This window comes from Hypanus sabinus, chromosome 18 (genome assembly GCF_030144855.1).
Source record: "Hypanus sabinus isolate sHypSab1 chromosome 18, sHypSab1.hap1, whole genome shotgun sequence".
Lineage (NCBI taxonomy): Eukaryota > Metazoa > Chordata > Chondrichthyes > Myliobatiformes > Dasyatidae > Hypanus > Hypanus sabinus.
In genome coordinates this window covers 23,818,914-23,846,203 of record NC_082723.1, presented here as the reverse complement: position 1 = coordinate 23,846,203, position 27,290 = coordinate 23,818,914, and the positions used below count along the sequence as shown (strand labels likewise).

At 43.9% G+C, this 27,290-nt stretch overlaps 1 protein-coding gene across 2 annotated transcripts in view; it reads left to right on the top strand.

The window, feature by feature from the left end:
• LOC132407417 (LIM/homeobox protein LMX-1.2) overlaps nt 1-27,290 on the top strand; it is a 252,261-nt gene that overhangs the window by 214,764 nt on the left and 10,207 nt on the right. For both annotated transcript variants that reach the window (XM_059993871.1, XM_059993872.1), the window contains exons 4-7: nt 11,603-11,835; nt 21,103-21,281; nt 25,293-25,370; nt 26,808-26,874. In XM_059993871.1, the coding sequence (XP_059849854.1) occupies nt 11,603-11,835; nt 21,103-21,281; nt 25,293-25,370; nt 26,808-26,874 (557 nt within the window). The remainder of the gene's footprint in view (nt 1-11,602; nt 11,836-21,102; nt 21,282-25,292; nt 25,371-26,807; nt 26,875-27,290) is intronic.

Below are 27,290 nucleotides of genomic sequence, written 5' to 3'. Positions count from 1 at the left end.
TTTTCTTGCAGGCATTCATAGTAAGTACGAAGAACTACGATAGAATCAATGAAATACTGCATGCGATAAAGACAAACAACCAATGTGCAAAAGACAACAATTTGTGTGAATACAAAAAGAGAAAATAAATAAGCCAACAATAAATATCAAGACCATGAGTAGTAGAGTCCTTGAAAGTGAGTCCATACGTTGTGGACCCCGTTTAGAGTTGGGGTGAATGGTTATCCCCTCTGGTTCAGGAGCCTGATGGCTGAGGGGTAATTACTGTTCCTGAACCTGGTGGTGTGGGTCTTGAGGCTCCTGTACCTCCTTCCTGACGGCAGCAGTGAGACGAGAGCATGGCCTGGGTGGTGAGGGCCCTTGACCAACTCTATTGCAACACACAAGAGGGTAATTTACATACAACCAGTGCAGAGGCCTCTTTCTTAGAGACAACTTCAAACAAAGAGTTAATAAATCCCGGCTGACCCCAGTGCCCACTGCATACGATAAAAAAAACCCAACCCAGCCAAACGCCGTGTATTTTTCTATCATTTGCTGACCAGAGCACTTGAGACACACTTAATGTGAACAGCAAATTGGACGGAGCTGCAGTGAAACCTATGGGATGATAATTAATTAGTTACAATAAAACAATTAAACAGTGCTTGCACACAACGAAGGAAATGAAGGGGCATGTAGAGCAATAGAGAGATAAAGAGATGCTTGTTAGGACAATGTATAAGTAAATAGTGGAATACTGATTTGTTGTAAAAAAGGACAGGGTCAACTCTGAAGCAAGATAAGCACCCTATAGATAATAAATCAGCTGTAGATATTAAACAACAGATGTTTCTGACCGAAGCAGGAAGAAACAATGGATAGTATAGCAGCAGTTATGTTTGCAAGGATTACCGAATCAGACTGCACTTCAGAGGAATATCCGACAATATAAAATTTTTACGGTCACTTCCTTTAACTAACACAAATCAGCCTTCTGATATAAGCCTGAAACATCTGTCTGTTCCTTAAAGGTTTACAGCCATGATCTGAAACTGTGCAGTGAATGCTAGACAGTGTCCACTCATAATAGGTGTCCTGTGCAATATTATCATCATCTCAGGTCTTAAACTGGCTTTATTGCTGACAGGTTATGAGATTTACTCCAGTCAGAGCTTTAGATTAGCTACAACGCAAATACAAATCATTTCACAGTAATGACTTGCTGATATACTTTCCTGAAAAGTACAAAATACTCACTTAGTTTGAAACTTCCTCTCAATAAAGTCTCCAGTCAGTGTCCTTTTTCACATATCTTGATATAACATGGCTTGTGCTTCTCCAGGGATTGAAGACACAAAATAATGTTAGACTCAAGAGGTGCTGCAGAGCTGGAAATCTGGAGCGATACACACAAGGTGCTGGAGGAGCTCGGCATGTCAGGCAGCATCCATGGACAGAATAAAGGGCTGATCATTTGGGCCCAGTCCTGATGAAGGGTCTCGGCCCGAAGTGTTGACCGTTTATTCCCATTCACAGACGCCGCCTGACCTGCTCTTCCAGCACATTGTGTGTAATGCATAAATAATGTTATTGTCTTAGGTGGGAGACTAGCAGGCCATCATAGAACATAAAACATAGAACAGTACAGCACAGTATGAGCTATACAGAGCACAGTCACTGCAAAGCTGCGTCCATCATCAAGGACCCCTGCCTCCCAGGCCATGCTCTCTTCTCACTAATACCATCAGGTAGGAGGTACAGCATGCTAGCAGGCCATTCTGGCCCGACTAGCCCACCTGCCCAATTACCCCAAAGTGACCCATTAACCTATACGTCTGATGGGCTTTGTGAAATTGAGAATTTGGGAAGAAGATAAATAGGATTAATGGAACTGGGAGGTTGATGAACAGCTTGGACTCAATGGGCTGAAGGGCCTATTGTTGTAACTTTGCATGACTATAATTAATTAAAAACACAAACTTTTGCTTTATTTCTTCAGATGGGTATCTATACGTTTTGTTACAATATTTTAATAGTTTGCTATGTTTCTGAATGTCAGAGACATTTGAATCAGGTTGATTGTTTTGAGGGTGGAGTTTTGGTAGTTGCCATTGACCTCACTCCTCACCATTGCTCCAGAGTACCTGTTCACAAGCTGCTTTGTAACCGGGATTTCTTGCTGGGGTCCAAGAATCTAACCAAACGGATTGGACCTTCTGGATTAGACGGAAACGAATGTGGACGAATGTGGTAATGGGGAGGAATTCTGAGCAGATGGTCATAGCAATAAACTCAATGCCATTGTATACTATTACACAGGAGTAGGAAGTTAACCATTTTGAGTTTTACGGGAGGGGACACAACAGAACATGAAACATGAGATTAAATCATATGGCCCATTGAGTCTCTCAGCCAATCCATCATGGCTGATTTGTTTTCCCTCTCGATCCCATTCTCCTGCATTCTACCCGTAACCTTTGACACCCTTACTAATCAAGAACCTATTAACCTCAGCTTTAAATATACCCAATGATTTGGCCTCCACAGACTCTCAACCCTCTATAAAGATGTTCCTCCTCATCTCTGGTCTAAAGGGACATCCTTGTATTCTGAAGCTGTGCCCCTAATCCGAGGCTCCTCTCCACATTCACATTATCTAGGCCCTTCAGTAAGTAGGTTTCAGTCTTCTAAACCATGGCGAGTACAAGCCCAGAGCCATCAAATGCTCCTCATAGGTGAACCCTTTCATTCCTGGTATTGTTCTCATAAACCTCCTCTGGACCGTCTCCAATGCCAGGGCATCCTTTCCAAATCTAGGGCCCAAAACTGCTTACAATACTCCAAAAGTTGGAAACCTCAGCATTGCAAACTTGCTTTTGTATTCTAGTCCTCTTGAAATGAATGTGAACATTGTATTTGCATTCCTTTCTACTGACTCAACCTCCAAATTAAACTTTGGGTTAATCTTGCACTAGGCCTCCCACCTTTATTCCTTCTACCAAAGTGCATAACCATACTCTTCCCTACCATATGCTATGAATTGTCCATTCTCCTAATCTGTCTAAGTCCTTCTGCAGACTCAACACTACCTGCTATCTTTATGTCATCTGCAAGCTTGGTCACCAAAGCCATCTATTCAGTTACCCAGGTCATCAGCATGTAACGTGAAAAAGCAACAGACTGAAAGCTGACCCCTGAGGAACACCACTAGTCACCGATAGCCAACCAGAAAAGGCCCCCTTCTTTGCCACCTGCCAGTCAGCCAATTTCTCTCCATGCTAGTATCTTCCCTGTAATACCATATGCTAACTTGTTTAGCAGCCTCATGTGCAGCACCTTGTCAAAGACCTAAAAAACCAAGTAAACAGCATCCCCTTACTCTCCTTTGTCTATCCCGCTTGTTATTTCCTTAAAGAATTCCGACAGGTTTGTCAAGCAAGATTTCCCCTTTAGGGAAACAATGCTGACTTTGGCCTACTTTATTCTGTACCTCCAGGTATCCCAAAACCTCATCCTTAATAATGGACACTATCATCTTGCCAACCACTGAAGTAGGACTAACTAGCCTATAAATCCTGTCTTTTGCCTCCCTCTCTTCTTAAAGAGTGGAGTGACATCCATGGTTTTCCAGTCTTCCAGAACCATTCCAGAATCTAGTGATTCTTGAAAGAATATTACTGATGCCTCCATGATCTTTTCTGTTACCTCTTTCACAACACCGAGATGGCACAAGGGTAAGCATGGCAGCATAATGGTTAGTGCGACATTATTACGGTTCAGGGTGTCGGAGTTCAGAGTTCATTTCTGGCCCCTAAGTAAGGAGTTTGTACATCCTGCTGGTGAACGCATGGGTTTCTCCGGGTGCTCTGGTTTCCTTCCACAGTTCAAAGATGGACGAGTTGGTGGGTTAGTTGGTTATCGTAAATTGTCCCGTGCTTCGGCTAGAGTTAAACTGGTGAGTTGCTGGCATGAAAACTGAAAGGCCAGAAGGGCCTTTTCTGCAATCTATCGCTAAATCAGGACTTTCCAAATTGGGGTCCATGGGCCCCTCAGTTAAGGGTAGGGATCCATGGCATATAAAAGGTTGGGAGTCCCTGCTATTTATCTATAAATAATATAAATATATTTTATATATATATAGAGCGAGAGAGAGAGAGAGAGAGAGGGAGAGAGAGAGAGAGAGAGAGAGAGAGAGAGAGAGAGAGAGAGAGAGAGAGGGAGAGAGAGAGAGAGAGAGTGTGTATTTATATGTGTGTGTGTGTGTGTGTGTGTGTGTGTGTATATATACACATAAAGGCTGCACTTAAATGTAGATCTTCTATCCAATAGAGTTGGACTGCGAGTTCTATTTCAACCAACAAATCTGCAAGAAAATATATTTAGTAGGCTATGGGATAAAGCAGTATGCTTACACTTCCAGTTTACATTTGGCCAAACCTTTAATATATCTGTGGAATAACAAGCAGGAAGAGAGTCGAAAGGCTGACACAAGAGACTGTGGATATAGAATAGAAAAGGCTTTTGTCCTCTTCAAAGGACCTGCTTTATGTAAAATATTTAGTTAATTCAGCTTTCCAGACCTGTTGGAGCAAACAGGGAGTTCGAAAGAAACACTTTGCCCTAGGAAAGTTCAGAATTTTATTCTTGATTCATAAAATAAAAGAAAGCATTGAAGGAATCAGGAAAGTGGGCAAAGCCAGTGGGAATGAAGAGGCAGGGATTAACGTGCACTTGCTTTGCAATCGTTGCCGATGTTGTGTTCTAAAGAATTCCTCCTCACTTCCATCCTTTATCGCAAATGACTTTTTACTCAAGGTTTTTTTGGGGGGATTAACACTTGTGGTGTTCCAGCTGATTTGTTGTCAAAGAAGAAAGTTTGAATGTTCTTAGTTCTTAAGGCAAACCTACTGAGCTTTAAAAAAATCACTTAACTGTCCACCGTAACAACACCAGTGTTTAGACAACAGCCCGAGGCTTAATTAAACGGAGCAGAGAGATTAGTTTACAAGTTATTGGGAGCAGAAAATCGCAGGTGGTTCATTTACAAACCAGGCGGCAGGTTTAAAATTTCCTAATGTAATCCTTGAGGGCCTTATTGACAAGACTTCCTAAATAGTACATATAAAGAGTAAACTTGTTAGTGAAATTTACCTAAAACAAAATTGCGGTTATCTAAAAACCACCCTGAAAGAAGGCTTGTCACAGAACCAGCTCCTTTGGAAAGTGCGAATATTGGAAAAGGCAGATGTTGGAAGTCTGAAATAAACTCCAAATATCCTGTCATCCAAACTGAAACATCTGCAGATACTATCTGACCTGAACCAGAATCAGGTGTAATACCACTGACAGCATGTTTTGCAGCAGCATTACAATGCAACATATAAAAAATTCTATAACCTAACAATAAGAAATATACATTAAAATTAAATAAGTAGTGCAAAAATAGTGAGGCAGAGTTGATCAGTTGATTTGTTGTCTGTCAAAAATCTGATCAGTGGGGGGTGGTGGTGGAGGGAAGAAGCCGTTCTTATACTTACGTCAGCCTCCTGTACCTCCTCTCTGATGGTAGTAATGAGAAGAGGGCATGACCTGGGTTATGGGAGTCTTTAATGATAGATACTGCCTGCTGAGGCATCGCCGTTTGTACTCGGTGCTGCAGTGGCACCCATGATGCACCCATGATGGAGCTGGGTGAGTCTGCAAACCTTCTTTGGCTCCTCCATTCCAAACGATCTGTAACCGGTTAGAATATGTTCCGTGGCACACCTGAGCACACTACTGAGCATTTATTGCCTTTTCTGCTTTTTTTATACTTTCAAATTTCTGGGCCTTTCTTCGACTGTGCTTTGGGATTGAGGATGATGTTTATTCGAGTTTCGCGGATTCTGAGGGAGCTGATGATGCCAAAGAGGGAACTGCAGACTCTTCCACATGTCAAAGAGTACCCTGGTGGGGTGAGCATTGTGGTGGGCATGGACTCGTTGGGCTGAATGGCCTGCATCCATTCTGTATTGCTCTATGACTTTATGAATCTGTGAAGTGTGGTGCTTGATCTTCTCCGAGGATTGTCATCTCGTCATAGTGTCAGAAGTATGCCAATCGATACTCTCAAGCAACCGTGTGCAAAGATTCACAATGATTTGGAACTAAACATTGTCTGTAAACTCCAGAGACTGTTGTGCGTGAAAATTCTAGGGGATCAGCAGTTTCTGAGATACTCAAACCACCCCGTCTGGCACCAACAATCATTCACTTAGATCACATTTCTTCCTATTCTGATGATTGATCTGAATAACAACTGAACCTCCTGACCATGTCTGTGTGCTTTTATGTATTGAGTTGCTGCCATATGATTGGCTGATTATATAATAGCATTAATGAGCAAGCATACAGGTGTACCATTGAATGTACACGCACATTGATAATGAATTTACTTTGACTTTGAATGATTGGGAAAATCATTCTGAATTGGACAAACTGCTGGCAATTGGTTTAAAGTCTTGCAAAATGGAAAAAGTGATATGTGCAACTCTGGAGCAAGGTACTAAAACTGTGGATGGAAGGCACAGCAACATTCTTGGATGAGATACCGACTTATTGATTAGTATTTAGTCCCCATCCAAACCCTACCTGGTCCTATACCGCATTAACTTGCAGGTGTAGCTGGTGATTGAGGGAGGCAAATGCTATGTTAGAGAGGACTAGAATAGAAAATGAAGGATGCCATGCTGAGGCTTTAGAAGGCATTGCTGAGATCGCACGTGGAGTATTGCGAGCAGTTTTGGGCAACATATCTAAGAAAGAATATGCTGGAATTGGAGAGGGTCCGGAGGAGATTCACGAGAATGATCCCGGGAATGAAAGGGTTAACGTATGAGGAGCGTTTGATGGCTCTCCACCAATAGTTCCGGGAGTTTAGAAGAATGGGGGGGGGGAGGGTTTCATTAAAACCTATCGAATATTGAAAGGCCTAGATAGAGTGGATTTTGAGAGGATGTTTCCAACAGTGAGTGAGTCCAGGGCCATGGAAGAGAAGAACAGAGATGAGGTGGAATTTCTTTACCTAGAGGGTGATGAATCTGTAGAATTCATTGCCACAGACTGCTGTGGAAGAGGCCAAGTCATTGGGAGGTTGATAGGTTCTTGATTAGTAAGGGCATCAAAGGAGAAGGCAGGAGAATGGGGTTGAGAGGGATGATAAATCAGCCAAGATGGAATGGCGGACTAGTCTCGATGGGCCAAATGGTCCAGTTCTGCTCCTGTGTGTTTGTGGAAGCTTGCTGAGTACAAACAGCCTGCCATGTTTCTACGTTGGAAGCAGTGTCTACACTTCAAAGTAGTTAATTGGTTGTTTGGAGTATCCTGAGGGAGAGGTTTCTGCTTTGCATTCACATGCAAGCACTTTCTTAGCTTTGAAGATGATACCGATGTAACACATCAAACTCTCTAACGTCAGTCTCTGTTAAAGGCTGTGTGTAATCTTGCCAATGGCCAGGGCAGCCCCAAGGAACATTCCACATCACACCTCATTATGGTCGTCTCAAAATTACCTCACATCCCAGTCCAGTAATGCACTGGGCAAACATCGTGATTTAGCAGACAAGCTAAGGCTCACGACATAGGCCATCAAGCCTGCTGCTACCAATTTGGCTTTTCCTGGTAATCGGTGAACAAATTAAATAATGTAGAGTTTGCTGGGTTATTTTGCATATGGGATACGTTGCACTAGTTTAATGGAGCTGCAAACAGATATTTGAGATTGGGATTTATTCAGTCAGCTGTTACGTGCGCTTTCTCATTAAACTTCGACATGTGGTTCTGAAAGGCACAGGATGAAGTGGGATTAAATGAGGTGCTCTGGATGATCACAACAAGATCAAAAGTCAGAGTCAAAATAAATGTATTATCAAAGGACAATATCAAATGTTGAAAGGCCTGGACGGTGGATGTTGAGAGGATGTTTCCTATAGTGGGGGAGTCCAGGACCAGATGGTATAGTCTCAGAATAGAGGAATGTCCATTTAGAACGGAGATGAGGAGGAATTTCTTTAGCCAGAGAGTGGTGAATCTGTGGAATTCATTGCCACAGGCAGCTGTGGATGCCAAATCTGTATGGATATTTAAAGCAGAGTTTGATAGGTTCTTGATTAGCCAGGACATGCATGGATAGGGGGAGAAGGCAGGAGATTGTTCTGAGGGGGAAATGGATCAGTCATGATGAAATGGGGTAGCAGATTGGCCTAATTCTGTTCTTATACCTTACAGTATACATATGTCACCATATAGGACCTTCAGCTTCTTTTCTTGCAGGCACTTACAGGAAAATAAAGAAATACAATAGAATTTATGGAAAACCTATGCATAGACAAAGACTGACGAACAATCGCTGTATAAAAGGAGACATTGTACAAATGAAAACAAAGTAAAACTGAGAACGTGAGTTGTAGAGTGAGTCTGTAGGTCGTTGAATCAGTTCCATGTCGCGGTGAGTGAAATTATCCACACTGGTCCAGCAGCCTGATGGCCGAAGGGTAATAATTGCTCCTGAACCTGGTGGTGTGGGACCCAAGGCTTCTGTACGTCCTGCCTGTCGGTGGTATTGAGAAAGAGCATGGCCTAGATGGTGGGGGTCCTTGATGATGGATGCTGCTTTCCTGCGGCAGTGCTCCTTGTGGATGTGCTCAGTGGTGGCGAGGGCTTTTCCTCTGTGTTCACCGCTTTCTGTGGCCTTTCCTGTTTCCGGGCATGGGTGCTTCCATCCCAGACCGTGACCCAGTCAGTTAGGATACTCTCCCTCTGCATCCATAGACGTTTGTCAAAGTTTACACAACCACAAACTCCTAAGAAAGTAGTCGTGCTGTCAGGCCTTCTCTGTGACGGCACTCGCGTGCTGATCCAGGACAGATCCTTTTATATGATAACGCCAAGGAATTTAAAGTTGCTGACCCTGTCCACCTCCAATCCCCCAATGAGGACTGGGCCATGGATCTCCAGTTTCCTCCTCCTGATGTCAATAATCAGCTGTCTGGTTTTGCTGACGTTGACGGGAAGGTTGCTGTGGCATCATTCAACCAAATTTTCAAATTCCCTCCAATACGCAGATTTGTCACCATCTTTGAATCAAATTACTAACCAGCCACGCGACAAATAAGGCCGACCTTTTAGGAAAATGATGTGGAAAAGTGTGGAACATGACATCCTGGGTGGGCAAGGTAGAAAGCAGAATGATTTTTTGCATGGTGTGAGAAGGAAAGTGTAGGAGACATGGGTATCCTGTATTTAAACTGCTGGAAGTCCATATGCAAGTTCTGCAGGGAACTCGGAAGGCAAGTGGAAGGAAAAGAAATGAAACTTTGGAAGCTGGAATTTGAAACAAAAACAGAAAACTTGAGGTGGCACCATAGTGTGGAGGTTAGTGTAATGCTACTACAGAGCCAGCGACCTGGGTTCAATTCCTGCCGCTTCCCGCAAGGAGTCTGTATGTTCTTCTTGTGACATATGAGTTTCCTCTGGGACAGAGTGTCTGTGTTCTTCCCAAGTTCCAAGTACGTTCCGTTAAGAAGGTTGATTGGTCACATGGGTTTAATGGGCTGGAAAGGTCTGTTACACTGCTGTATCTCTAAACAAAAAAAAACATAAACCGCTGTTTAAATTCAGCCAGTCAGGCAACATCTGAGGAAAGAGAAACCAGTTAAGGTTTTCAGTAAGGGACTCTTCCTCAGAGCTTGCACAGTTGTTATGTTGGCCTAGCTGAGGCATCAATTCCAGATCTTCTCATTCAAAACGTCAGAGGAACTGAGCAGCAGACATGGGGTGACATGGTAGGGAAGTGGTCAGCGTAATGCTTTACAGCGCCAGTGATAGCAAGATCGGGGTGATAGCAATTCCTGCCACTGTCTTTAAGGAATTTGTGCAGCTTCCCTGTGACAGCATGGGTTTTCTCCAAGTGATCCTGTTTCCTCCCACATTCCAAAGACGTACAATGAAGGTTAGTGAGTTGTTGGTGACTCTCGCGGGCTCCTCCCAGCGCGTCCTCAGACCGTGTTGGTCGTTGACGTAACTGACATATTTCACTGTATGTTTTGATGTACACGTGACAAGTAAAACTGATCTTTAATCTTTACTCTGGAGGGAAATGAACAGTCGACGTCTCAGCCCAAGACTAAGGGTTTCAGTCCAAAGCATTGACAGTACATTTCGCTCCATAGACGCTGCCTGAGCTGCTGAGTTCCTCCAGCATTTAGTGTGCGTTGCTTAAGATTTACAGCATCTGCAGAATCTCTTGTGTCTGTCAACCCTTGTATATTTAATTAAGATCACCCTCCACTTCTTTGATCTCCAAGAGTATAGGCTCTGTCTGCTTAAGCTCCTAATGTCTTGCACTGTACTGCTGAGCAAAACAACACTTTTCACAACATTGTTCAGAGACAGTCAAGTTGATTTTTTTTCTATATTTTGAAAATAGACATTTTCATGATAAAAATAAATACAAATGGAAGAAATAGTACAAAAATCTTTATATTCTTGGTCAGTACATTACTTCTTGCAAACTTTAAGAAAGAAAAATAATCCAGAAATAAGCATAACACCATTGCCATTAAGTAGCTTCCTAAAGTGATATCCCTTTCATGGTTTGAGGGATATCCCCTACCCAACTCTACTCTTCCATGCTGTACGACTCGGTGACTCCATCTAAACCAGAACTAACTACCTGAAGGAGTGGTGAAGGTAAAAACTTCCAGCACTTAACTGGATGCGCACTTAAAGAGTCATAACCAATGGGGCTACGGACAGAGAATTTCACTTAGAGCACTTGAGGGGGCTGGGTAGTGTATTAGTTCGCACGACGCTTTACAGTACCAGCGACCCAGGTTCAGTTCCTGTCATTGTAAGTAGTTTGCACGTTCTACCTGTGACCGTGTGGGTTTCCTCTGGCTCTCTGGTTTCCTCCCACAGTCCAAAGAAGTAGCAGTTGATAGGTTAATTGGTCGTTGTAAATTTTCCCATGGGTTAAATCAGGGGTTCCTGAGTGGTGAGGCTCAAAGGGCCAGAAGAGCCGAGTCCACATTGTACCTCAAAAAATAAAACAAAGAAAATTAATTAATCTAAGTTACAATGTTGCCTAAAATGGAAATAATGGGCCAGATGTCTCTACGATTCTATTATGTGTAATAATGATTTGTGCATCGGCCTCCCCATGTCAAACACAGACGTGCAAAGGTGTTCATTGAGGGAATAAACCCCTTAGGGCAGGGGCTCCTAACCTGGGGTCCATGGCATAAAAATGATTGGGAACCCCTGCCTTAGGAGAACATCATACTCAACATTAGGGACTTTTAGGAGACTTTGGATAAGCACATGAATGTGAGGAAAGAGGAACGATATGAACATTGTGTAGACAGAAGATAGTAGTTTAGGTTGCCATGCGATTACTGATTTAATTGGGTCAGCACAGTATTGCGGGCCAAAGGGCCTGTTCCTGTGTGGGACTGTTCTACCTTCTATGTTCTATGACTATGGCAATTAATCCCTGAACTCCTATGTAACCAGATATTAACCGAGGAGACCAGCAGTGTCCAATGCACAAGCACTATCTGAAGGCCCATCTCCTCTTTTATAGGTTGTTTGCAACAAAGTGCAATGGCTGCATGGAGAAGATAGCGCCGACGGAATTTGTCATGCGGTCCTTGGAATGCGTTTACCACCTGAGCTGCTTCTGTTGCTGCGTCTGCGAGCGGCAGTTGAGGAAGGGCGACGAATACGTGCTGAAAGAGGGGCAGCTTCTCTGCAAAAGCGACTACGAGAAGGAGAAGGACCTGCTGAGTTCCGTCAGCCCGGATGACTCTGATTCAGGTAAAGACTGCGCACTGCATCTCAGAGAGAAACACACACCAGTGCTTTGGACGCCATTTTAACCTCAGCGCCCATTAGGCCACCGGAAACCATTTCTGCCCAATTACTCTGTCAAAACTCTTCATTTCTAAGACTTCCTTGAAACTTGCCTTAAGGGAACCTTCCCAGCACAGACCTAAAGTTCAAAGTAAATTTATAATCGAAGTACCTTGAGATTCACTTTCCTGCAGGCATTCACATTAGAACAAAGAAATATAATGGAATCAGTGAAAAACTACACACACAGGCTGACAAACCACCAATGTGCAAAAGAAGACAAACTGTGCAAATACAAAAACAGATAAATAAACAATAAATAAATAACAAAATAAATAAAATACTGAGAACTTGAGTTGAAGAGTCCTTGAAAGTGAGACCTAAATCAGTAAGATGGGATTTGTCCAACACCACGTGTCATTTTGCACAGAGAGTGGAGAAGATCTGGAACTTGACTATAAAAGGATGGAGGCACAAGTCTCTTAGGACTTGTTAGAAGAGATCTTGAGAGGTATATGAGGAAGAATAATTTAAGCTATATGGGGACATAATGTGGGAATGAGGCTGAACAGAGTTTGAATGGATTTAATGGGTAGGACTGCCTCTTTCACTGCTATAACAATTCTGCAATCCTGTGATTTCCAGAATATCATTGACAGAATTTGAGCACATCCATTACATTGGCCTTTAACGTCCAAGAAGAACTCTCCTTGTTTCTCCCTATAACAGCAGGCATTTCATAAAGCTGTTGAAATGAATTGGCACCAATTCATAGAACTGACTATGGAACACAACAGTCAGGCAAAGGCTGAATCAATGAACTACTGCTGATATTTTCTTCTTCTGCTTCCCCTTCTTTCCTCTTCCCATTCTTCATCTTCTTCCTCTTCATCTTCCTCCTTCTCTTTTACCTCTATCTCATTCTCCTTTTCTTCTCCTCCTTCCTCATCCTTTCCCCTTCTTTTCCTCCCCTTCTCTTCCTCCTCTCCATTTATTTCTCTTTTCTTCTTCCTTACCCACTTCTTCTCCTTTTTCTTCCTCTCCCTCATCATCTTCTTATTCTATATCCTCTCCTTCTACTTCTTTATCTTCTTCCTCATCCTCACTTTCTTCATCTTCTCCTTGCCATGGAAGCCAACCCATCAGCCCAATGTGTTCACAGCAGCCATCAAATATCCATTTACACTAATCCTATACTACTCTCTTTCTTATCAGACTCAGAATCAGGTTTAATAGCATGAAATTTGTCATTATGTTGCAGCAGTACATTGCAAGTATCATCATCAGTATGTGCTGTGTTGTATGACGAGGGCAATCTTGGTCTTTGACCGCAATTGTTCTTGGCAACTTTTCTACAGAAGTGGTTTGTCATTGCCTTCTTCTGGGCAGTGTCTTTACAGGACGGGTGACCCCAGCCATTATCAATACTCTTCAGAGATTGTCTGCCTGGCGTCAGTGGTCGCATAACCAGGACTTGTGATGTGCACCAGCTGCTCATATGACTATCCACTTACTCCCATTGCTTCATGTGACCCTGATCAGGGGCTAAGCAGATGCTACACCTTGCCCAAGGGTGAACCTGCAGGCTAGCAGTAGAGATGTATCTCCCCCCACCACCCATCATTGCAAAGCACAATAATAAAAAATTACAAAAAGTATATATCAAAATAAATTAAATAAGCAATGCACAAAAAAGAGGGGAAAAGTAGTGAGGTATTGTTCATAGGCTCAATGTCCATTCTGAAATCTGATGACAGAGGGGAAGAAGCTGGTCCTGAATCATTGAGTGTGTGCCTTCAGGTTCCTGTACCTCCACCTTGATGGTAGTAATGGAGAAGAGGGCTTGTCCTAGGTGACGGGGGTCCTTAATGAAAGATGCTGCCTATTTCTTCCCACATTGCCATCACACTGCCCTCGACTCTGCCACTCACCTACAAATGGGGTGCAATTGACCGTGGCCAGTTAATCAACCAACCCACATGTCTTTGGGATGTGGGAAGGAACCACATGCAAACTCCATCCACAAAGCTCCGGAGCTCGGGATCGGACTGTGATGCCAGAGCTGAGAGGTTCCATCTCTACCCGTGCTGCCTCTTTCCTCTTCACATATCTGTTCACCAACATCTTGACAACACTGGGCCACAACAGTGCTGGCTGTGAATGTGTCAAGGGTGTCTGGAGACAGCAAGTCTGGCAGCCAGAATGACTCTCAGAGCCACAATTCCAATGCTCTGTTGTGGCCCACACTACATCTGTCTTTGAATTTACGTCACTGCCATCAGCTTTGCTCGCCCACACTGGTTCGACCATCTGGTGCCTTCCTGTGATTGGTGGATGGATTTGATTTGATGCCAGTTGGATATGATGACAAACTGGCATTGTTAGGACGTGCCCAGAACCTCATCCCCAGCTGGTTGTGGCAGACACACATACTGTACTGGTGACATATGCTTCACTCCGCCTCTGAAGTTCAGTTCCATAACTCCATAAACTGAGCTTTCAATTCCAGCAACACCAGATTGATTCCTAAACCACACTTCCTTGTTCCAAGATTCACACTGATCTGTACCTTTCTGGCATATACGTGGAGTGGTATAGTCAAACAGCACAGTGAGAAGCCCTTCAGCCCATTGACTCTGTCCTGTAGGTCAAATATCATGTTATACACTACTAGCCCTTTTTCCCCACCACTCTGCTTCTAACTTTCAAATCCATTGTGTTTCAAGTGCTCACCTGAATGGGCTTAAATGTTCTGAGACTTTGTGCCTCTTTCACCTGCTCGTGGAGGGAGAATCAGGCTTCAACCCTTCTGGTCAAAAATAGTCTTCTTCAAATCTCTGACTGTAAGCATACAGTATGCCCTCTGGTTATGCACACCCCTGCTAGAAAGGAAAGTCCATCTGCTCCCTGAAACCTTGTATATCTCACTTGGACAACTCCTCGCATCTTCTTGCAAAGAGAGAATGTCTGGTATCTCCAGGGTCTCCCTCCCAGGCAACATCTCCGTGAATCTTCTCTGCACTTTCTCTAGTGCAATCGTGTCCCTCCAATAGGGCGGCATGGTAGCATAGCGGATAGTACACCAGTGATCACCCATCAGTTCCATCACTGTCTGTAAAGAGTTTGCATGTTCTCCCTGTGACTGGGTGGGTTTCCTCCCGGTGCCCCGAATTTCTCCTATATTTCAAAGACCTACAGGGTAGGGTTAGTAAGTTGTGGGCATATTATGTGCTGTTTTGCACCAACAAACAACACGGGTTGGTCACTGTATGTTTCGATGTACATGTGACAAATAAATATTAAAATCTTTAATATTATAATCTTAAAATATTGATCTCTCAGAAATGCACACAGTACTTTAGCTGTGCCCTTACCAATGATTTATAGATCGGTACTGCAAACACCTATCTCTCTTATATACTACGCCCAAATTAAACTCTGCCATCTTAATGACCTCATGTATTTGTGTCACTGCTTCACTAGATCCCTCTGTTCTTCAGTGGTTTCTGGGGCCCTACCAATCACCATGTATATTATAGCCTAATTAACCCTTCCGAAATATAGCACTTTACGTGTTTTCAGCATTAAATTCCATCTGTTATTCCTCCGCTAGTCTTGCCAACTAATCAATATCATTCCATCGTTGATGATGGTACCTATGTTATGCACAACACTACCATCAGTTAAACATAGCTACTGCATTCATATCCTGGTCATCATTGGAGGCAACAGATACCAAGGGTCACAGCACAGATCACTGCCTTACATGATTCTAATCACAATAACCACCCTTACCTGTTGCCCTCTTCCTCCATTCAACAAACCAGTTTTGGATCAATAAGATCATAAGACATTGAAGCAGAATTAGGCCATTTGGCCCATCGGGTCTGCTCCTACTATCATGGCTGATTTATTATACCTCTCAATCCCATTCTCCAGCCTTCTCCCTGTAATCTTTGACTAATCAAGAACTTACCAACCTCCACTTTAAACGTACCCGATGACTTGGCCTCCACAGCAGTCTGTGGTGATAAATACACAGATTTACCATTCTCTGGCTAAAGAAATTCCTCTTCAGTTTTGTTCTAAAGGGACATCCCTGTATTCTGAGGTTGCACTCTCTGAACTTAGACTCTCCCACTATAGGAAACATCCTCTCCATGTTTACTCTATATGCTCTCAGTGGCTAATTTATTAAGTACACCTGCTTATTAATGCAAATATCTAATCAGCCAATCATGTGGCAGCCACTCAATTTATAAAAGCATGTAGGCATGGTCAGGAGGTAATTGTGTTGTTCAGACCAAACATCAGAATGAAGAAGAAATGTGATCTAATGGAGCCCGATGGGGTGGTTTGAGTATCTCAGAAACTTCTGGATTCTCACACACAGGAGTCTGCAGAGTTTATTGGGAATGGTGCTAGAAACAAAAAAAATCCAGTGAGTGGTGGATCTGTGGGTGAAAATATCTTGTTAATGAAAATGTCAAGGGAGATTATTCAGATTGATTCCAGCTGACAAGAAGGCGATAGTAACTGAAATAACCCACACGTTACAACAATGGTGGGCAGAGGAGCATCTCTGAATGCACTACAGGTTGAACAGACAGACAGACATACTTCATTGATCCTGAGGGAAATTGGTTTTCGTTACAGTCGCACCAACCAAGAATCGTGTAGAAATATAGCAATATAAAACCATAAATAATAATAATAAGTAAATTATGCCAAGTGGAAATAAGTCCAGGGCCAGCCTATTGGCTCAGGGTGTCTGACACTCCGAGGGAGGAGTTGTAAAGTTTGATGGCCACAGGCAGGAATGACTTCCTACGACGCTCAGTGTTGCATCTCGGTGGAATGAGTCTCTGGCTGAACGTACTCCTGTGCCTAACCAGTACATTATGGAGTGGATGGGAGTCATTGTCCAAGCTGGCATGCAACTTGGACAGCATCCTCTTTTCAGACACCACCATCAGAGAGTTCAGTTCCACTCCCACACCATCACTGGCTTTACGAATGAGTCTGTTGATTCTGTTGGTGTCTGCTACCCCCAGCCTGCTGCCCCAACACACAACAGCAAACATGATAGCACTGGCCACCACAGACTCGTAGAACATCCTCAGCATCGTCCGGCAGATGTTAGAGGACCTCAGTCTCCTCAGGACTACAACAGCAGCAGAAGACACACCAGGTTCTACTCCTGTACCTAATAAAGTGGCCACTGAGTGAAAATGGGTCCAGTTGCTAAATTGCTCCAGATTCTATGGGTTCTTACCAGTATGGCATGTGGGCCCTTCTCCATTGAAGTCACTACACCGTAGTTCCTTCATCAGCAGTCTTGAAAAACTAGTTCAAGTTAGTCAGATGTGACCTCCACATAACAAGACCAAGCTGACTATCCCAGATCAATCCAATTTCTGCTAGTGCTGATTAATCCTGTCCTTCAGAACCTTTCCCACCAATCTTTCCACTAACATTTCCGTGTTGTTGGACATTTTAAAAGTTCAAAAGGCTTCCAATTGTTTCCAATCCCACTGATGATAAATACAGCTGCTACCGGAGAGGGGCTCAGCTTGAGGGTCAGAAGTTGCGTTTCAATTCTGTTCCTGTTTTTATCCCAGTTAAGTGGACGTGTGACATTTCGAGTCAGTTAGTAATGACATTGCTCCGCGTGTAACTAGCCGGGCTTGCTTTCTTTAGCGTTTCATGAAGAAACAGCACGTAACTCAATTCAGTGCGCCCACTGAAACATCCACACCCATTACTCACGATGTGGTACAGGCGCAGCTGTTCCATATTTTGCTGCAGACAACTGTCAAAGAATTTGTCAAAGCATCTCTGCAGGCCTGTTTTTGTTTACGGGGGCATTCCTTCTTAACTCCGAGCCGACCAGCGCAGATTCCACGTTTGATTAGCAGCCCGGTCACAAAAAAAAAACGGCACTAAGGAACGCCAAGAGTTAACTAACCTTGATGATATTCAGATGGCAGAGTACAAACTGCTCCCCATGTCCAAGTCATCAGCAGCGGATGATCAAAGAAAGACCCGTTGGTATCTACAGGAAAAGGCAGAGAGCGCCGAACATGTGGGGCAGGGGGGAGGCGGGGATCGAGTGCATCCCGCCATTGCTTGTTCTCTTTAAGATGTTTCTGAAAGTTGATTTCTTTAGTGTCGCCTTATAAATGGCGAAGCTGTGATGTGAGTCAGCGGCTGCCGGACCTGCCGCGACTCTCCAAAGACTAGGAGTTATCAGATTTGGAGAGCCATTAAATTTAAATGGCATTTCAGGAAGTTAATAATGACACAGTTATTAAGGCAAGCCAGGCAGCGTTTGATCATTACATAAATATGTTGAATTGAAATAAAAGAGGATCATCTTGCAGGGGCCCGGTTCAAGACGAAGTCAATGACAAACTTTGCGAAAATAAATCACTTTTCAGCTGGTGAACGTTTTTTTTTGATAGAACTTCTACCGAAGTAAAAACCTGTCGATTGAGTTTTCGTTTTTTGTTTAGTGATTTACTTCCAAAGTTACCAAATGAAACCATAACTTCAAAAATCTGTAAAAGCCCTCACTCTTAAACATGCTTCCAACCGGTCCCTTCGCCAGGTTAAGACACATTAAAAAAAAATTTAATTCCAGCAGTATTCCTACTTTCTGGACACCCCTCCTTACTCGCCCTTTGTGGTCTGAAGTAATAATCTCCACCTGTGCGTATTGTTATGGGAATTAATGAGGCTTCCAGCACTTAGATCAGAAAAAAAAATAAAAGAAAGGAATCTCAAAAACAAGGTTGCAAGTTATAGAAGTTGGAAATCATGGACCACAAAACTGTCAACATTTGGAATTGGCAGTCCTTTACGAACGGTATTGAGATGAGAGCGAGACCTCCCTGTGGAGTCCAGGCTGCAATATAACGACAACATCAAACAAAGTCTCAAGGAGCAGCAGGCAAATCACCGACAGGGAGCCCCATTTGTGTGCGGTCAGCCCTTTCCTTCCCAAATTAGCCCATGTGTGGTGGAGGTAACGATTCAAACTGAGAGCTGATGCATGTCAGCCCCAACCTGGTAATGTCAGGAGTCTCGGGCAGCCCGACAGATGCACCATCAGGAGGTCTCTGAAACTGTCCCCGTCGTCAAATCGCACATGGTCTCTCCAACCTGGAGCATCTTGAGCAAGTCTACCTCTCCATCTGTCTACTCTTCACCCAGTAGGTCCCTTTCTGCTTTCCTTTCTGTCTGCTGTGTCAAGCTTATTAAGCTAATAACACCAAATTCCTTCCTCCGTCCTGGATCGATCCCCTATGCATTCATGTTCCTATCTAAGAACTCTTAAATGCATCTATTGCATTTGATTGGTTCAGCACAACCATGTGGGCTGAAGGGCCTGTTCCTGTGCTGGACTGTTCTATGTTCTCTGTTCTATATCTACCTCCATGCCAGGCATCGACTGTTCTCTGTGTAAGAAAAACATGCCCAACACATCTGCTTTGAACATTTGCCCCTCATGCATGCCTATATACACCTTAATTATACATCTGTGTTTCTATATCCATCCCACTATCTTTCTGTCTATCTGACACTCTGTCTAAATGTCTATTAGAATCATAGAACACTACAGCACAGAAAACAGGCCATTTGGCCCTTCTAGTTTGTGCCAAAACTTTATTCTGCTAGCTCTGCATCCAGTCCATAACCCTCCATACTGCTCCCATCCATGTATCTATCCAATTTATTCTTAAAACTTAAGAGTGAGCCTGCATTTACCATGTCAGATGGCAGCTCATTCCACACTTCCACCACTCACTGAGTGAAGAAGTTCCCCCTAATGTTCCCCCAAATCTTTCCCCTTTCACCTTAAAGCCATGTCCTCTTGTATTTATCTCTCCTGTTGTCAATATAACTTGGAGTCCTGCCATGTGCAGAAGTTCGCTGATGACATGGCCATAGTGGGGTGTGTCAGGAATGGTCAGGAGGAAGAGTACAGGAAACTGATACAGGACTTTGTGATATGGTGCAACTCAAACTACCTGCATCTCAATATCACCAAGACCAAGGAGATGGTGGTGGACTTTAGGAGACCTAGGCCTCATCTGGAGCCAGTGATCATTAATGGAGAATGTGTGGAGCAGGTTAAGACCTACAAGTATCTGGGAGTGCAGTTAGACGAGAAGCTAGACTGGACTGCCAACACAGATGCCCTGTGCAGGAAAGCACAGAGTCGACTGTACTTCCTCAGAAGGCTGGCATCATTCAATGTTTGTAGTGAGATGCTGAAGATGTTCTATCGGTCAGTTGTGGAGAGCACCCTCTTCTTTGTGGTGGCGTGCTGGGGAGGCAGCATTAAGAAGAGGGACGCCTCATGTCTTAATAAGCTGGTAAGGAAGGCGGGCTCTGTCATGGGCACAGAACTGGAGAGTATGACATCGGTGGCAGAGAGGAGGGCGCTGAGTAGGCTACGGTCAATCATGGAAAACCCTGAACATCCTCTGCACTGCACCATCCAGAGACAGAGAAGCAGCTTCAGCGGCAGGTTGCTGTCAATGCAATGCTCCTCAGACAGGATGAAGAGATCATTACTCCCCAACGCCATTCGGCTCTACAAATCAACCACCAGGGGCAAGACATGTTAAGTGCTGGTGTTAGGACTGAGCTTAAGTTACCACTCAATGCATTTTAGTAACTATTTAAGAACTTTTTAAAAAGCTATTTATTAATGCTTTTTGGGAGGGTGATTTTAGATGCATATCATATTTATACTGAGTTAAATACTGTATGTAATTAGTTTTGCTACAATAAGTGTATGGGACACCGGAAAAATGTTGAATTTCCCCTTGGGGATGAATAAAGTATCTATCTATCTATCTATCTATCTATCTATCTATCTATCTATCTATCTATCTATCTAATCTAAGTGGAAAGAGCCTACTCACATCTACTCTGTCTATACCCCTCATAATTTTGTAAACCTCTATCAAATCTCCCCTCATTCTTCTACGCTTCAAGGAATAAAGTCCTAACCTGTTCAATCTTTCCCTGTAATTCAACTCCTGAAGACCTGGCAACATCCTAGTAAATCTTCTCTGCACTCTTTCAATCTTACTGATATCCTTCCTATAGTTAGGTGACCAGAACTGTACACAATACTCCAAATTTGGCCTCACCAATGTCTTATACAACTATGTTTTTACCCTTTTAAACTGACAGTGAATTCTGATGCTCTTGCAGTAAAGAGTGATGACGAAGATATTGACATTAAACCAAGCAAGATTCAGGGAATGCAGGGGAAGGCTTGTGAAGATGGCAAGGATCAGAGGAGGCCAAAACGCCCCAGGACCATCCTCACCACGCAGCAAAGGAGAGCATTTAAGGCATCATTTGAAGTGTCTTCCAAACCTTGCAGGAAGGTGAGGGGTTTTCAACTTATGCACAACTACATTATTTACTAAGCAAACACGATGAAATCTGCAGATGCTGGAAGTTCAAGCAACACACACAAAATGCTGGTGGAACACTGCAGGCCAGGCAGCATCTATAGGGAGAAGCACAGTCGATGTTTCGGGCCGAGACCCAAACTCCCATTCCATGATCCTTTCCCTTCTCCAGCTCTGTATCCCTTTTGCCAATCACCTTTCCAACTCTTAGTTCACCCCACCCCTCCAGTTTTCTCCTATCATTTTGCCTTTCCCCCTCCCCCTCCTACTTTCAAATCTCTTACTATCTCTCCTTTCAGTTAGTCCTGATGAAGAGTCTCGGCCTGGAACGTCGACATCGCTTCTCCCTATAGACGCTGCCTGGCCTGCTGCGTTCCACCAGCATTTTGTGTGTGTTGCTTACATTATTTACTTGTCCTAACCTGTGGGATCTTCAAGAGGAAAATATCTAGGACAAGGGTAAGGCATTTTCCTCAGGGGCAGTTTAATCTCATGATATACCTTATGAGAATAGGTTGAGTGAGCTTGGACTTTTCTCCTTGGAGCGACAGAGGATGAGAGGTGACCTGATAGAGGTGTATAAGATGATGAGGGGCATTGATCGTCTGGATAGTCAGAGGCTTTTTCCCATAGCTGAAATGGCTAACACGAGGGGGCACAGTTTTAAGATAATCGGAAATAGGTATTGAGGGGATGTCAGGGGTAAGTATTTCACACAGAGAGTGGTGGGATGCATTAAATGCACTGCTGGCGGCGGTAGAATCCGATACAATAGGGTCTTTTAAGAGCCTCTTAGTCAGGTATATGAAGCTTAGAAAAATAGAGGGCTACGTGCCAGGGAAATTCTAGGCAGTTTCTAGAGTAGGTTTCATGGTCAGCACAACATTATGGGCTGAACGGCCTGTAACGTGCTGTAGATTTCTATGTTCTATGTTCTGTTTTCTATGACGTGTGTCGAGTGTCAACAGGAGGACCAAACAATTGAAGCTCCTGGGATTTTCCCTCTGGAAATCAGTGTGAAGCATTAGGTACCCCTGGAACATAACTCCAATTCTGAGTGGGAAGATCTGACCTGGTTACCTGTACAATTAATGCCGAGACCATGAGATCCAAATCTCCCACAGCAAATGGGGAATCTAAATTCGGAATCAGAATTAGAATCAGAAACATGTTTATTGACATACTGAATGTCATGAAATTTGTTGTATTGTGACAGCAGTACAGTGCAATACATAAAATATATTAAATATTACAATGTATATACACACACACACACACACACACACACACACACACACACACACACACACACACATGTACAGGTATAGTACGTATAGATGGGAGGGAGAAGAAGCCAGAATAAGAAGGTGGGAGGAGGATAAGGAGGATAAACTAGATGATGATAGGTGAGGCTAGGTGTGTGGGGGAGGGGGAATGGAGTGAGAAGCTGGGAGATGATTGGTGGAAAAAGTAAAAAGCTGAAGAAGGTGGAATCTGATAGGAGAGGATTTCTGTCACTCTCACCCAAGTTAGTTTGGATTTAGCAGGCAGTTCCTCTCCTCTGTTGTAATCTTCATGGTCTGCCCCAGCGTGTGATGGTAAAAATGCTAGGTCATGTGTTAAACTGAAACTGTATAAGTGCTTTAACAAGAGGTTGGACAAATTTGGGTTGGCTGGGAGGAGATCTGATAGAGGTTTATAAGATTATCAAAGGCATAGGTATCTTTTTCCCAGGGTTGAATTGTCTAACACCAGAGGGCATGCATTTAAGGTGAGGGGGGTAATTTTCAAGGAGATGTGCGGGGAAGGTTTTTTACACAGAGAACAGCGCTGCCTGGAATGGTTTTAAGAGACATTTAAATTGTCACATGAACATGAGTTAAATGGAAGGATAATGACATCATGTAGGCAAAAGGGATTAGCTTAGTCCTGACGAAGGGTCTCGGCCCGAAACGTTGACTGCTCGTTTCCACAGACGCTGTCCGACCTGTTGAGTTCCTCCAGCTTGTTTGTAGGGATTAGCTTAGTCGGCCTTTTGGTTATTAATTGGTGCGGCCCAGCATTGTGGGATGAAGCACCCGTTCCATGTTCCATGTTCTAAAACTCCTTTTCCTCTTTGTTGAGTATGTGAGACAGCTGGGAATATTCAGCAGGTTAGGCCACATCTGTGCCAGGAGAAACAGTTAACATTTCATGTCTGGAGCTCTTCCCCAGAACATAGGATTAGCAGTATGCCACTTGGCCCCAAATCTGTCCCACCATTCATTGCAGATCTACCCCAGACCTCACTTCTCCCCTTCTGTGCCAGTTCTCCAGAACTCTCGGTTCCCATATCTTTCACATATTTTCAACTATTGATCTTTAAATGCCCCCAATTATATGCCTTTCACAACCCACCACGACAGAGAATTCCAGTGATCCAGCACCTTTGCGTAAAGAGATTTCTATGCATCTTAAATGACCACCCTCTAATCTTATAACTATGTCCTCCTTGGTGGAAACACCTCAACTTCTACCTTGCTGTGCCTCACCAGGACTTTATATATTTCAGTGAGATCTCCTAAACTCCCAAGACCTAATTCTTTCAGCAGCTCATGATAGGTTTATTGACTCCCTTTGACAGGTCCTGGATCTGAAACATTGATAGTTCCTCTCTCCACAGCTGCTGCCTGAACTGCTGAGTGTTTCCAGCACTTTCTGTTCTTGTCTTAGATATCTAACATTTGCAGTTTTTAAAACAAAGTTTGAGCCTTTTCATCTCTTGGTCTTTAACCAGAAATGGAGCAAGGAAAGATGCTTCAAACTTTCAAGCCTGCTTTGCTGACACAGAGGTTTATGCCTCAAGGCAACCTCACTCCTCTCCTACCCAACCCCCACCCCCAGTTGATCAGTTATCTCTGTCGAAGAGTACAGTTTGCATTTCTCTGACTTGATAGAAGCTGAGAGGATTGTCCTCCCCATTAGAGGATATGGAACATGAGAAAATAGCTTCAGAATGAAGCATCACCTATTTAAGGTGCAGTTGAGGAGGAATTTCTTCAGGGAATCAAGAATTTATGGAATTCTTTACCTGCAGATTCTGTGGAGACAGTGACATTGAATCTGGTCCAGGCTAAATAGATTTTTTGATAATTTATGGAGACTGTTGTGGGGAGCAGGCAGGAAAGTTGAGCTCAGTTTTGAACAGCATGGCAGCACAGTCTAGTTACAGCATCAGTGATCACCGACCAGGGTTCAATTCCCACGTTGCTCGTACGGAATTTGTAGTTTCTCCCACTGACCATGTGGGGTTCCTTCCATGTTAACAAAGATAAACAGTTAGGGTTAGTAAGCAGTGGACATGCTATATTGAGGTGGTAACACTTGCAGCTGCCCTTCAGAGTCCTCGATGATTTGATTTGACACAAACAAAGCCTTTCACTGTATGTGTCAATGTTCTGATGCACACGTGACAAATCTTTATATTTATCTGTGGCTAAAATAAAAACCCCCTCCAAGAGGATCACAACCTTGTCATTGGGCTTGTGTGCCTCAGTGACCTGGAGAGCTACGTTGGCTGGCATCAGGGCTTTATGCTTTGGCTCTCGGTAGGGTCACCCATGCCAAAGTGGTCAGAGGGTAGAGATCAGACTAAGAGTGGTCCTCTGGTCCCTCCAGGATCAGGGGTTCAGCTCAGGGCTAACAACCATGACTGGTCAAAAAAATTGTTACTCAAACAGCAATGAGAAATCCTTCTAAACAGACAGAGATGGAGGAACTTCACTGCTGTCCTAAACACTGGAGGCTTAATGGGCAGTAGGTACGCAGAATAAGATCTGCCATGATCTCATTCAACGGTGGAGCAGGCTCAGGTATTGAAAGGGCAGCTTGCACTCTTTTTTCTTATGTTCTTGTCTTTATGATATTAAAAACAGCTTTAAGCATTCTTTGAGTCAAATTGCTTTCTGTGTGCTTGTTAAAGAGAGTATTTTTTTTCCTCAACAGGTCAGAGAAACTCTTGCAGCTGAAACAGGGCTCAGTGTCCGCGTAGTTCAAGTTTGGTTCCAAAATCAAAGAGCCAAGGTAACCACAGCTTTGTCACAACCAGCATGGAATTTCTGTCATAGTTTTTCAAATGTTCTTTCTCTGCTGTTCGATTGACAGAGGCAGAGAGTTAAAATCTCATTATGCTATCTGTGGTCTGATTTCTGAAACCCGGCGTCCAGAAGTAACCACGAGCGATTCTGCCGAGGCGGAAATCCGGAGCAACACACACCAAATGCTGGAGGAGGTCTGCAACTGTGGAAATGAATAAACAGCTGACGTTTCAGGCTGACACCCTTCTTCAGGGCTGGAAAGGAAGGGGGAAGTTGCCAGAATGAAAAGATGGGGGGAGGGGAAGGAGGATAGCTGGAAGGTGAGAGGTGAAGCCAGGCGGGTGGGAAAGGTAAAGGGCTGGAGAGGAAGGAATCTGACAGGAGAGGAGAGCGGACCGTGGGAGAGAGGGAAGGAGGAGGGACACCAGGGGGAGGTGATGGGTGGGAGAGGTAAAGGGCTGGAGAGGAAGGAATCTGACAGGAGAGGAGAGCGGACCGTGGGAGAGAGGGAAGGAGGAGGGACACCAGGGGGAGGTGATGGGTGGGAGAGGTAAAGGGCTGGAGAGGAAGGAATCTGACAGGAGAGGAGAGTGGACTGTGGGAGAGAGGGAAGGAGGAGGGACACCAGGGGGAGGTGATGGGTGGGAGAGGTAAAGGGCTGGAGAGGAAGGAATCTGACAGGAGAGGAGAGTGGATCGTGGGAGAAAGGGGAGGAGGAGGGACACCAGGGGGAGGTGACGGGTGGGAAAGGTAAAGGGCTGGAGAGGAAGGAATCTGATAGGAGACGAGAATGGACCGCAGGAGAGAAGGCGGGGGGGAACCCCAGGGGGAGGAGATAGGCAGATGGGAAGAGGCAAGAAGAGAGGAGGGTGTGGGTAAAGGTTTTTTACTGGAAGGACAAATCGATATTCAATGCTATCAGATTGGAGGCGACACAGATTGAATATAAAGTGTTGCTCGGCCTCATCGTGGCACAAGAGGAGACCATAGGCCGACGTATTGGAACAGGAATGGGAATTGGAATTAAAATATCTAGCCACTGAGAAGTTCTGCTTTTGGCAAATGGAGTGGAAGAGCTAAGTGAAGTGGTGCCCTAATTTATGATGGTTCTCTGCAACGTAGAGGAGGCTGCACCAGGAGCACCGGAAAGTTCCACTTTAGGCAGTTGGAGGTCCTTTATCAAAGACCTGTGCCTGGGCCATTGATGTTCACTCAGGGGCCACTTTATTAGGTACCTCCTGTCGTTCCTCCAAAATTTTGTGTGTGAGAAAGCCATGCCCGATTTCGGATAAAACACCCATGTAGCATGAACTTTGAAGTCTTTTCATTTAATTGTTGAAATTTAGATGTTTAATTAAATCAAAGATATTTTTGAAACTTTTTCCCAATTAGAAACTGATATTAATTTTTTGCAATTTTTAAGATGAAAAAATTGGCCCGACGTCAACAGCAGCAACAAGAACAACAAAATGGTCAACGTCTTGGACAAGGTAATTGTACGTGGTGATAAACTGGGCATGGGCTTGAGCTCGAATTATCCAGTTGATGCACGTTTGGATTATAACTTGTGGCTGTCCAGTACTTTGTAACGAAGATTGCAGAGGAATATTGAAATGCATCGCAGTCGGAGAATAGAAACACCAGCTGGAGTCATTCAGCATAGAAACAGGCCTTTCAGCCCCACCATACCATACTGACAACAATGCATAGTGGTTAGCACAATACTTTACAGTGCAGCGACCCAGGTTCAATTCCCACTGCTGCCTGTAAGGAGTTTGTACGTTCTCCCCGTGACCACGTGGGTTGCCTCCCACAGTCCAAAGATGTACCGGTTGGTAGGTTAATTAGTCATTGTAACTTGTCCGATGACTAAACTAGGATTAAATAGGGGGGTTGGTGTGTGGTG